Source organism: Panthera leo, chromosome A1, assembly GCF_018350215.1.
Source record: "Panthera leo isolate Ple1 chromosome A1, P.leo_Ple1_pat1.1, whole genome shotgun sequence".
In the NCBI taxonomy this organism is placed as follows: domain Eukaryota; kingdom Metazoa; phylum Chordata; class Mammalia; order Carnivora; family Felidae; genus Panthera; species Panthera leo.
The window spans coordinates 149,876,605-149,890,458 of NC_056679.1; the positions used below are offsets into that span (position 1 = coordinate 149,876,605).

At 33.5% G+C, this 13,854-nt stretch overlaps 1 protein-coding gene across 1 annotated transcript in view; it reads left to right on the forward strand.

Annotated features, from left to right (window-relative positions):
• The window catches only part of RASA1 (RAS p21 protein activator 1), a 115,232-nt gene that overhangs the window by 57,743 nt on the left and 43,635 nt on the right, over positions 1-13,854 (forward strand). Inside the window, exons 5-6 of the mRNA XM_042942920.1 lie at positions 2,235-2,352; positions 5,452-5,483. Coding sequence (XP_042798854.1) covers positions 2,235-2,352; positions 5,452-5,483 — 150 coding nt within the window. The remainder of the gene's footprint in view (positions 1-2,234; positions 2,353-5,451; positions 5,484-13,854) is intronic.

The window sequence follows — 13,854 nt, forward strand, 5'->3', positions numbered from 1 at the left end:
CATGACTACATATTTTTTGTGAGGCCAGATTTTTCTTCATATACTTCGGATAAAAAAACATAAAGCAACAGATTGAATGTAGAAATAGGAGAACCGAGTAGTTTTCAGTTGAAACAGATGTTGAGATTTGCAAAAATGTGAAATAATACTGTCACAAACTTTAAAAATATTATTTTTCATATTCTTTATGTTATATATAATGGGGTGTATTTTTTTACGAATCAGTAAATACTTTAAAACATTTATATTTTAAATCTAATATGATAAATCTAAATGGGTAGAACTTATATAAATAAAAGCCTTTTAGGTTGTCAGTTTTTAAGAGTATATAGGGCTCCTAAGAGAACCTCAAAACTGAGAACTACAGGGGCGCCTGGGTGGCTCAGTCGGTTAAGCGTCCGACTTCAACTCAGGTCACGATCTCGCGGTCTGTGAGTTCGAGCCCCGCGTCGGGCTCTGGGCTGACGGCTCAGAGCCTGGAGCTGCTTCTGATTCTGGGTCTCCCTCTCTCTGACCCTCCCCCGTTCATGCTCTGTCTCTCTCTGTCTCAAAAATAAATAAGCGTTAAAAAAAATTAAAAAAAACAAAAACAAAAAAAAACCCTGAGAACTACCGATCTAGGAAGATGAAAATTTAAACAAAATTAGCATGTGCACCCCAAGATCAAGAGTTGCATGCTCCACCAACTGAGCCAGCCAGGTGCCCCTAAGTCTTTTAAAATTTGTATATATCTGTGAAGTTTTTTGTTTTGTTTTGTTTTTAGGTAAAAACATCTGAAGAGTAATGAGATTTAATAAGGCGTTTTAACCTTTTTTGAGGAAGAATGCAAAATAATACATAAAGAATCTTGTGATTGTATTGTTTGTGCTAGTAAGCTTTTTATTTTAATTTTTTTTTCATTTTTGCATGATAGTGTTCTAGCAACAACAAAAGTCAAAATTAAAAAAACAAATTCTCTTATGATTACTTTTGACCAAGAAATGTAACTTGTCACTTCTCCTTTCTCTTTTACTTCTTGTCCATATGTATTCCTTTTTTTACTCATAATTATTATTTTTTTAATGTAGTTGTTTAGGAGGTTGGTTTTAGAAAGGAATAACATATTTGGCTAAGAGGTAATGTCTGCTGTCTGCTGCTCATCAGTGAGTGAAATATTGGTCACTGTTAACAAGGATTGTAGTGTCAAGATAGAATGCAGTGTATGTCATGCTCATTCATATAGCAATCACCCAAAGTATTGTGTACAAGTTTTCTTTTCTTGAATTTGTATAAGAAACAGGCTTGAGATATTCCGGAGAAAAACGGTTTTCAGAAGTATGAGAAAAGATTTACTTAATGGAAGTTTGGTTTCTGAAAATTAAGATTGAAAGGAAAATTGATTTTAAAAAAATATTTGACAGACATGGATATAGATGTAGGGTTAATGGTAGCAGCCAATCAATCTTGAAACCTTAAATGTTCAGAGGCATTCATTCAGGCTTAGAAGGACACTTAAGCGAATTACTGATGTTGATAAATGGCATCAGTATAAAACTAACTTACTCCTCCTGTGATTTGGTGGAGGTTGCAAACATCTAGATTCCAAGGAAAAGAAACTAGTTTGTGTGTTTCCCTCTACTCAGAAGTTTGTAACAGAAAAAACATTCATAAATTTTCAAATGCTTTACTACCACTTTCAAACAAAAAGAATGCTATGTAGTATCATAGGTATCTAAGTAAATTAAATAAATCTTAACGTTCTTTATGAGAAAAATATTAATTCTCATAAACATATGCTGATTAGACTAATGGTGCTTATTCAAAATAAAGTTTTTCCAAAGTAACTGTGTCTTGTTTATGTGTAATGAATTAACTATATTATGATTTTATATCTAAACCATATCTGAAAGATAATTACACAGAAGCTTAAATTTTTAAGTCAGTTTTCTTGGAGTTACACCCTAAAGCTTGTAATGCATATATAATTATTGGTTACAAACATTCCAATTTGAATGTAATAATAATCCAGTGGTGCAGATACCATTTACACGTGATGAAATTAAGAGTCAGATTGTTAAGTGGCTTCAAAGTTTTACATTTAGATGATGCCAGAAACAGGACAAAAATCCAGAGTGTTTGACTTTAATTTCTTGCATTTTCCAATATCATAGTATCTCTTGTATTACGTGATTAGTCAATTTTCCCTGTTTAAAACTTTAATTCAATTTTAATAACTTCATAATTGTCACTTTCAGTTTCCTAAAAGGAGATATGTTTATTGTTCATAATGAATTAGAAGATGGATGGATGTGGGTTACAAATCTAAGAACAGATGAACAGGGCCTTATTGTTGAAGACTTAGTGGAAGAGGTGGTAAGTTTTGTTCTTTTCTTCTCACTCTCAGAATTGTCAGTGTTTTGTACATTTTTGGAACTTGTCCATAATCATGGAAATTAGTTGTGAAACATTTTGTTTTAATGAGAAACCTAATTCCTAAGTACAAGGAATTTTTCATTAAAATGTATTTACTGTAATAAATGTTATTTTTTGTAAAGACCATAATTAGGCTAGCATGTTTTAATCTTTAACTGCCAATTTTCAGAAAGTTTTTATGAGTTTCTAAGAATAAAGAACATTAACATTTGTGCTTATTTGTATCTCTTTTTGTCGTCTTGGTGGTTTTTCTCTTAAGTGACATTATGTCAAACTGATCATGGAAATCTCATTCAAATAGTTGTCCATGTTTGCTTTCAAATTCTTCATCTCCCAAATACATGTATAACTTTCTAGTAACTTTGGAAAAGCTTAGTTGTATTACACATACATTATCACATGTTTCTACATTATCAGTATTTCCATTTTCATTGTCACCACATAATATAGTATTAGAAATCTTATCACTGTAAATAATTGTGCATTTCTTAATAGCAGGTCTGCATTCAAACAGCATTTGCATTTCAGAGATACTACTCAGTATCACTGAATCATATCCAAAATATTACAGTTTTGGAATTCACCCTTCCTTTTTGGATTTGGTTAGGGTGATGGAATGGTTTCCTTTTATCTTTCATAACCTTCAGAGCTACTGTTTTTAAAATATGTCATGAACCTGGTAATATTCTGAAACCTGTGCTTTGATTATTGTTACAGGAAGACAGCAGGGGAGAATATTTGTTTTTGTTATTCTTTTGACTAATAGAACTTGATATGTAAAAGTAAAACATACTGACAAAAAGTGGAGGGAGGTTGAGGAAATGGTATGATAAATTCCATACACATAGTTACTTAATAGAGGAGCTGGCATTAGAACTTCTAATTCCTAGGTTACTATTTGGAATTTTACAGTAGGAAGGGATATTTATTCCATATAGGCCAGAAGTGTTCAAACTGAAGAATCTCACTGGTTTTACTTATGAAATTTCTTAGTTAAAATTTTTTATGTTGGATTTTTTTTTCTCCTTGCTATAACCCCCTTCCCCCCAATTTTCTGATTATTTGAAGGATTTATAGTATAGTTTAACTTTTCTTTAGCTCTTGAATTCTGGGTCAAATCCAACTAGGTAAACTTTAAGAAGAATAAGTGTAAGTTATCCAAGGAGTACAGGAAAAAAAAAAAAAAAAAAGCTCAATTTAAGATAAAGAGACATGACCTCATGTCAATAAAAGGAAAAAAATAAAAACAATTTAATAACTCAGTATGAACAAAAAATGTGATGTGGCTGCTAAAAAGGAATATAGTCATACTTTGAATTAATAGTGGAATAGTTTCAAGTTAGAATTATAAATAGGTTTCACACCAGTATGTATAATAAGTTTTCATAATGGTCTTCATTGGAGCATAGTGATTCCTTGTAGGTTGAAAAGCCATTTAGAGATTGTCTAGATTTCAGACATTACTTTGGTGGTTGGATTTAAGGATTTTCCCACCCTGAACTTCTGATTACTGTTCCCCAAGCACATTTATACTTTTATGCCTTAAATCTAGAATGTAAGCTCTGTGAGGATTTTTGTCTCTAATTCAGTGATGTATTCCCATAGCAGAATAGTGTCTCGTATTAGTAAACATTCAGCAAATGTTTGTTGAATGAATATCTCTTTGCCTATACTTTCTCCTCTTCCTTGACACTCTTGCCCTGCTACACCACTGACTTGTAAAATTTGATTCATTTTTATCAATTCAGCCCAGATGTTGCCCCTTTTTTCACAGAGGTTTTATGCCTATCTTAGTCTAAATTGTTTTCTCCTATGTTTTTATAGCACCTTGTTAATTCTGTATTTTACTACACTGTATAAAATTAATTTATGGTGTAAACCAGTTCTATAGAGATGAACTCCTTTTGGGCAATGATAATGTATTTTGTTTTTGTGGGGGTTTTTTTGTTTGTTTGTTTTTTAGCATACTGCTTTGCATATAGTAGGCATTCAGTGAGTGTGTGGTTTTACTTTGGGTAGGTATTTGATGAGTGAGGAAAAATTGAGGGAAGTAAATCCATGGACAGATTGACTATTTTTCTACTCTTTCCTTCATTATTCAGTGAAGACTTGGTGCCAGATACCCAGTTTTGCTGGGTCCTAGAGGTACACCTCAAAAATATTCAGTGCAACCTATATGAACAGCATTGTGCTAGTGATTATGGTGGTGGTAGGTGTTAAAGAATAGTTAAGATGTTACGATGCATGTAGCCACTATACTGGAATGAATAAATAACACCAGTGTATCTTAAATAATAGGAATGCCAAATAGGTAAGGTTAAAAAGATGATAAAAGAAGGATGTCTTTTTGATTTAAAGTAAAAGTTTATATTTATGTTCTAGGGACTCATTGTTTCACTGAGGAGGTAGTATTTGAAAAAGATCCTACCTAGATAGTAGGAAACAGGTAGGAAACAGTGAGTGAGAAAGACATCCTAGGTTAAAAAGAATAAACTAGGTGGTAGGAGAATGTGGATTAGCAAATAGGTAGTTATGTGTGACCATGGTATAGATAGCTTAAGAGAGTTGGTAGTATAAGACAGGAAATGTAGACCTGAGTTCTATGATAAAGGATTTTGGTTTTATAAAAGGAATTTTTAGGAAGTAGAGCAGTATTAAAGGTTTGGTTTTTACATTTTGTTTGTTTGTTTTTTGTTTGGTGTACCTTAGTGCAGGACAAAGTTGCAGTTGAAACTGAAGAATCCAGATTGGAGTGGTGAGATGGTGGGGTGAGACAGGGCACAGAGGTAATTAAACTAGTTGGGCTTTGGTAACTATTGAAGAAAAGAGAGAACAAGGGCCTGGATTAGAGTAACCACAACAAGTAAGGGAGAGAGTCTTAGAAAGACATTTCTTGAACCGATACATCTTTTCTTGTATAAGTAAATATTAGGGACAGGGTAGAGATGTGTTTGAAGATATGATTTTTATTAACTTTAATGAAAATAGATGTAATAGTTAAAACTGTATAAAATACTGTCTTAATATCTTATCCTTTAGGGCCGGGAAGAAGATCCACATGAAGGCAAAATGTGAGTTTGTGTTAATTTTTAAAAGGAAAAAGAAACTATGTTGTAAACCTACTAATTGAAAAACTTAGGCCAAAATTTATTTTAAAAGAAAATTGCTACTTTGGGGGCTGACTTAAGAATGGTTTTTATTTGGCTCGAGAACTGGTATGTTAAAATTTTCTTTAGGATCTATGGGTAGTTTTATTTTTAAATAACGATGGTGGCTTTTACTATATAGAACTCTTCTATCACCAAACTAAAGGCTTTTCTATAAACAACATTAATAACATCATGAATGTCATGATTCATAATATTTTTGTTTCCTTACTGATTTATTTATAGCATTTCTTGTTTTTGTAACCACATCTTTTGGGTATTTTATGTTTCAGTTTTTTTCAGTTTGTTTTGTGTGAGAGAGAGAGAACTTTTCAGCAAGATCATGACTCTTTACCGTATTTATTAAGATTCTACAAGGCCTTTTTTTTCATAATCTTTTCAGGCTGATTTTAGGTATCTTGTAAGGGCTAATTCAAAGACCAGGTATTACTGTACTTAATATTTGCCACAGTCATCTCTTGTATTTCAGAAGTTATTAGCTGTTAAAAGTAACCTCCTATGGGAAATTTACTCTGATTTTGTTATTGTCCTTGGAGATCTATTTTAGTGTTTTGCTCATCCCTCATTTACTTTGCATAAAAATTTTCTTTTAAAGACGTTAACTCTTAATCCCAATTCTGTCTTACTCATGATTTTAATTAAGACTGTTCATCTTTTGATCTCTTTTCAGTGGAACACTTTTTTTCCTTACCATCCTGTCAGTGTTGATGAATGGAATTTAAAGGTTGCCTCTCAAGTGTTTGCTTATTCTCTTTTCTAACCATTAGAATACAAAAACAGTAAGCTGAATTCTCCACTTTCAGTAAACCTCGCTTAGTTCCTGATGCTTCCTTTAAGTAGAACATATGAAATGTTTTCTGACTCCATTTTCCTTGTTGTTTGTGTAGGTGCAAAATAGCCTCCATGAGTGAGATGGTACATTGTTGACTGTATTTGTGTGAAGTCTTCCCTCTACCTGTATCAAATTACAAATTCTAATTAGTGTTTGGGGGAGGCATACTGATAATGTAAGCAAATGGAATGGGTCAGGTATAAATATTCTTATTTTTCCCAAATTAAAATAATGCTGATCTTTCTTACTTTCCTTCTTTGATGAAGATTAAGGTACATGGAACTGGCTCCCTACAGTACAAACAACAGTGCAGAGTATGGTGATACATGGCAGTTAACATTCTCTCTTTGTATTAGAGAGTGGGAAGCCAAAAACTAGTAATGTTTCCCTGCAGTAAGTTGACTGCTGTAATTGATGTGTGCAAAAACGGGAGTCCAGTGTTGTGAGATCTTCGTGGTTTTCAAGATACAGTTGAAATCTGTATTTTTATCCCTATTTAAAATAATACCATAGATATATTTTTAAAAGAAAAGGAAAAAAATGTTGGTCACATGCCACTAAATATTTAAAGCTTCATCCAGTTTTCTCACAGCATAAAGTATAAATCCCACTTTTGCTGGGAATGTTTTTTAGTTAGTACATCTCTGAACTTTGTAATTATCTACTCATTTGGTATTTAGTGTAAGCTAAATTGCGCTGTTGACTTATTTTATGTATTTCTCAGCTCCCTCTAATTTCTTAAGGTGGAGACTGGCAGTGAAGCAACCTCAGTAGCATCCAGTAGCATCCATGAGTGCTCTTTCAGACTAAACAAATGTAACTTGAACTGTGTTTCTTTCTGGCTCCCTTTTAACAATGATATAGACATCAAGTCCTGATAATTTTGTTTTCTAAAATATTTCTTTTTTTTTTTTTTTTTTTGAACATTTATTATTGAGAGACAGAGAGAGACAGAGCATGAGCAGGGGAGGGACTGAGGGACGGGGAGACAAAGAATCCAAAGCAGGCTCCAGGCTCTGAGCTGTCAGCACAGAGCCCGACACGGGGCTCAAACTCACAAACTGCGAGATCATGACCTGAGCTGAAGTCAGACGCTTAACCGACAGAGCCACCCAGGCGCCCCTAGAATATTTCTTGAATGTGTGTCTTCTTCTCAATCTTAAGCAACCATACTCTAGTTCAGGCCCTTTTCTTTATTTATTTATTTTTTTAATTAAAAAAATTAATTGACGATAGATGACACACAGTGTTAACATTAGTTGCAGGTGTACAACAAAGTGATTGAACAATTCTGTACATGATGCCCTGCGCCCCCCAGGTGTAGCTACCATCTGTCACCATACATCATTATTACAGCATCCTTGACTATATTCATTATGGTATGCCTTTTGTTCCTGTGACTTACTCATTCCAAACTAGAGGCCTGTATCCCCCACTCCTCTTTATTCCTTTTGCCCATCCTCCACTCTGGCAACCATCAGTTGGTTCTCTGTATTTATAGGTCTGTTCTTCTCATTTCTTAACAGGACTTGATGTAGCAGTAACCTCCAAGTTGGTTTTCTTTGATGCTTTCAGTCTCTTTAAATCCTTTCTTCCAGTAGCAAGCATAATCTTCCTAAAACCCATATCTGACTGCATCACTTTTGCACTTAAAAGCATTACCTTATTCTCTGTCATCTTTACCTTAGCAGAGCCTGAAATGATCCTTTCATCTGACTATTGTGTCCTTTACTAGTCATAACTCTTTTATGTTTATATTCTACTCTCCAGCTTGTCGATCTTCAAATGTGTAAAACTGTTTTTCACCTTTGTCTAAGCTACTTTCTAGGTCAGAATACCACTGCATTATGTTTGGTTAATTTCTATTCTTACTTAATGACTTAACTCACTTATCACTTCCCAAGAAGTCTTCCTTTATCTTCTCCCTCACATGTTCCATAGAGATGGTGCCCTCCTCTTTTATTCCAAAAATGCCCTCTGTGCATTTCTATCACTGCACTTTATTATATTTTTGACATTGTTTTTGTAGTTATACAGTATTTGTGTCGCTTTTTCTTATTGGAATGGGAACTTGGTAAGAACAGGGACTCCTCTTTCTATCATTGGTGTAAACCATGTGTTTGAAATATGTACATTTTACATATAGGTAATAAATGTCTGAATGAGGAAACTCAGATCTACTTCACAAAATCATTATTGCCGATTTGTTCTCTAAACCCCGTTTGGTGCTCCTCACTTTGAATTCCCTTGTTTTTCTTTATTCTTGCTATAAAAATATAGGAATAGCCTTTGAGGGTATCTACTCATCTCTCCCCCAGAATATAAAAACCCTGTTCTAGCATTTATAGGAAATGGCCATTTAGATTATACTTGAATGCAGTATGGTCCCTTACTACCTTTTAAGGAAGCCTGGATTGCTCCAGTTGTTGTGTACTTGCTGTATGGTATTCATAATTTGCATTGAGTTAATGAGTTAATGGTGGGAATAATGTTAAAGAGGGAATTTAAAAGTTTAACATTTCATTCATGTGAAAAGGTAAATATGCAGTTATATTTTGATAAGTAATAGTATGGGTAATTTAAAACAATGTTAACAGCTTCTAAATCTGTAACACTGGGCTTTAGAGCACTTACATGTTTTAGACTTGTATTTTTATTTTCCAGCTTTTTTTGGGTATATATCTTTTTTATTGAAATAACACTATACTTATTCATATATATAATTAGCATGCTCAGAAGTAATTTTTAATGTGCCTTTCCAGTATGTATTAAATACAGCACAGTGTTCTGAACACATTCATTCAGTGAAACAACACTGAATTTATTAACATACATAATATACAATGAGCTTTTTTTTATGTAGAGAAATTTCTAATTTTTATTTTTATTAAGAAATGTTTAATTGGAGTATAATTAAATCCAATGGTAAATTTGTTTCAGGTATACAATAGAAATAATTATTGAACGGTTCTATATATTACTCAGTGTTCATTGGGATAAGTGTAATTTTAATCCCCCCTATCTGTTTCCCCCATCCCCATGCCTTCCTCCCTCTGGCAACCACCAGTTTGTTCTTTGTATTTAAGAGTGAAGAGTGTTTTTTGTTTATCTTTGTTTGTTCATTTTGTTTCTTAAATTCCAGACATGAGTTGAATCGTATAGTATTTGTCTTTCTCCGTCTGACTGACTTCCATCCATGTTGATACAGATGGCAAAAATCTCTTTCTTTTTTATGGCTAATATTCCATTGTATGTATATACCACATTTTTATCCATTCATCTATCCTTGGGCACTTGGGTTGCTTCCATATTTTGGCTACTGTAAATTACATGACATTAACCATAGGAGTGGATATACTGTCTTCTTTGGAAAGATGTCTACTCAGGTTCTCTGCCCTTCCCACCCCCCCTGCTTTTTTTTTTTTTTTTTTTTTTTATTGAGAAACAGAGAATGAGACTGAGAGTATGAGCAGGGGAGGGGCAGAGAGAGAGGGAAAGAGAGACTCTTAAGCTGGGCATGGAGCCTGACTCAGGGCTCCATCTCATGACCCTGAGATCATGACTTGAGCCAAAATTGAGAGTCCGTTCCTTAGCCGACTGAAGCATCCAGGTGCCTCTCTGCCCATTTTTTTAATTGAAATATTTATTTTTCTAGAGTTGAGGTTTAGAAGTTGTTTATATATTTTGGATATTAACCCCTTATCAGATACATCATTTGCAAATTCCGTAGGTTTTCACTGTGCAGAAACTTTTAATTTTGATGTAGTCTCAACAGTTTACTTTTGTTTTTGCTTCCTTTGCCTGAGGAGACCTATCTAGAAAAATATTTCTATGGCTGATGTCAAAGAAATTACTGCCTGTGTTTTCTTTAAGGAGGTTTATGTTTTCAGGTCCCCCTTTATGTCTCTAATCCATTTGGAGTTCATTTTTGTGTATGGTATAAGAGAGTAACCCAGTTTTCATTCTTTTGCATGTACGTGTCCAGTTTTTTCAACACCATTTATTGAAGAGACTGTTTTTCTCCCCCAGCATATATTGTTGACTCCTTTGCCCTATATTAATTGACCACATAATTGTGAGTTAATTTCTGGGCTCTCTTTTCTGTTCCATCGATCTATTGGGTCTGGGGTTTTTTTTTGTTTGTTTGTTTTTTGTGTACTGTTTTTTGCCAGTACCATACTGTTTTGAGTACTACAGCTTTGTAGTATATTTTTATATCTGGGATGTGATACCTCCAGTTTTGTTCTTCTTTTTCAAGATGGCTTTGGCTCTTGGGGGTCTTTTGTGGTTCCATGCAAATTTTAAGATTATTTGTTATAGTTTTGTGAAAAATGCTATTGGTATTTTGATATGGATTGCCTTGGATCTATAGTTTGCTTTGGATAGTATGGACATTTTAACAGTGTTCTTCCAAGTCATGAGTATGGAATATCTTTCCATTTGTTTGTGTCATCTTCAGTTTATCAGTGTTTTATAGTTTTTAGGGTACAGGTCTTTCATTTCCTTTAAGTTTATTCCTAAGTATTTTATTATTTCAGGTGCAGTTGTAAATGGGATTTTCTTTTTTTTTTTTTTAATATGAAATTTATTGTCAAATTGGTTTTTCCATACATCACTCAGTGCTCATTCCAACATATGCCCTCCTCAGTGCCCATCACCCACTTTCTCCTCCCTTCCATCCCCCCATCAACCCTCAGTTTATTCTCAGTTTTTAAGAGTCGCTTATGGTTTGCCTCCCTCCCTCTCTTTTTTCCCCCCTTCCCCTCCCCCATGGTCTTCTGTTAAGTTTCTCAGGATCCGCATAAGAGTGAAAACATACGGTATCTTTCTCTGTATGACTTGTTTCACTTAGCATCACACTCTCCAGTTCCATCCACATTGTTACAAAAGGCCATATTTTGTTCTTTCTCCTTGCCAAGTAGTATTCCATTGTATATATAAACCACAATTTCTTTATCCATTCATCAGTTGATGGACATTTAGGCTCGTTCCATCATTTGGCTATTGTTGAAAGTGCTGCTGTAAACATTGGGGTACAAGTGCCCCTATGCATCAGTACTCCTATATCCCTTGGGTAAATTCCTAGCAGTGCTATTGCTGGGTCATAGGGTAGATCTATTTTTAATTTTTTGAGGAATCTCCACACTGTTTTCCAGAGCAGCTTCACCATTTTGCAGGGTTATTCGTATACAGTGTCATGTCATCTGCAAATAGTGAAAGTTTTAATTCTTCTTTACCTGTTTGATGCCTTTTACTTCTTTTTCTTGTCTGATTGCTTCAACTAAGACTTACAGTAGTCTGTCGAATTATATTGGTGAGAGAGGACGTTGTCTTGTTCCCGAATTTAAGGGAAAAGCTCTTAGTTTTTCATCATTAAGTATGATGTTACCTGTGGGTTTTTCATATATGGCCTTTGTTATGTTGAAGTATGTTCCCTCTTAAACCTAGTTTGTTGAGAGTTTTTATCAAGAATGGATGTTGTACTCTGTGAAATGCTTTTTTCTGCATTTGTTGAGATGATCATATGGTTTTTATCATTTCTTTTGTTAATGTGATGTATCACGTTGATGGATTTGCAAATATTGAACCACACTTGCATCCCTGGAATAAATCCTGCTTGATTGTGGTGAATCATTTTTTTTTAATGTGTTGAATTCGGTTTGCTAGTATTTTGTTGAGGATTTTTACATCTGTTATTCAGATTTTTTTTTTTTTTTGTAGTGTCTTCGTCTGGTTTTGGTATCAGAGTAATTAATGTTGGTCTTGAAGAATGAATTTGGAAGTTTTTCTTCCTCTTCTATTTTTTGCAATAGTTTGAGAACAATAGGTATTACATTTTCTTTAAATGTTTGGTAGATAGATGGCACTTGTGAAAGTCATCTGTGAAGTCATCTGGTCCTGGACTTTTGTTTTTTGGGAATTTTTGCTTATTGAGTTTATCTCATTGCTATTAACCAATCTTTTCAAATTTTCTGTTTCTTCATGATTCAGTTTTGGAATAATATTTGTTTCCAGGAGTTTATTCATTTCTTCTAGATTGTCCAGTTCATTTTACAGTGTTTTGTATTTATGTGATGTTGGTTGTTACTTCTCATCCTTCATTTCTGATTATATTTCCTTCAGTTCTCTTTTTCTCCTTTATGAGTCTTTCTAAAGGTTTAATATAATTTGCATATATTTTCTAAGAACCAGCTCTTGGTTTCATTGATCTTTTTCTGTTGCTTGTTTGTTTTGTTTTTGTTTCTGTTTCTTTTATTTCTACTCGAATCTTTATTATTTCCTTCTTTATTTTGACTTTGGGCCTTGTTCTTCTTTGCTAGCTCCTTTAGGTGTTAGGGTTAGATGGTTTATTTGAGATTTTTCTTATTTCTTGAAGTAGGCCTGTATTGTTATAAAGTTCCCTCTTAGAACATTTTTTGCTGCATCCCAAAGATTTTGGACTGTTTTGATTTTCATTTATCTCATGTATTTTTTGATTTCCTCTTTGATTTCTTGGTTGACCCATTCATTGTTCAGTGTAGCATGTTATTTAGTCTATATGTATTTATGTTCTTTGGAGATTTTTTTCTCATGATTGATTTCTAGTTTCATAACATTGTGGAAAGAAAAGATGCATGATATGATTTCAGTCTTTTTGCATTTCATTCTTTTTGAATGTCTTGAATTTTTTTTGTGGGCTAATGTGATTTACCCTGGGAAGTGTTATGCAATGTCCTTCCTGTATATATCTGTTAGGTCCATCCAGTCTAATGTCCAATGTGTCATTCAAAACCACTCTTTTCTTGTTGGTTTTCTGTCTGGATGATCTATCCACTGATATAAGTGGGATGTTTAAGTCTTCTACTGTTACTGTATTACTGTCAGTTTCTTCCTTTATGTCTTAATAGAGTTAATAGCACTATGTATTTAGGTGCCTCCATGTTGGGTCCATAGATATTTATGAGTGTTATATCCTCTCATTAGATCATTCCTTTTATTATTTTATTATGTCCTTCTTTGTCTCTTGTTCACAGTCTTTGTTTTAAAAGTCTATTTTGTTTGATAAAAGTATTGCTACCCCAGCTTTCTTTTCACTTCCATTTGCCTGGTAAATGTTTTTCATCCCTTCACTTTCAATCTGCATGTGTCTTTAGGTCTGAAATGAGTCTCTTGTAGGCAGCATTTAGATGGTTCTTGATTTTTTTTGTTTTAGTCTTCTAGTATTTTTACTTTCCAATTTGTTTTTTAAGCTACTGTCAAAAATAATAGTAGATTCTAAGAATTAATGACAAAGTAATAGAGGTATGATCTAGGGTTGTCAGCTTGGCATTAACAGGTGCTAATCAACAAGATAGATAATAGATCTTCAGGTAAATGAAAGGAGATTTTAAGAAATTTAATTACTAATAATTAATTTTTAAAACCAGATGTGTCATTTTAGTTTAAGGTAAAATTTAAATACTT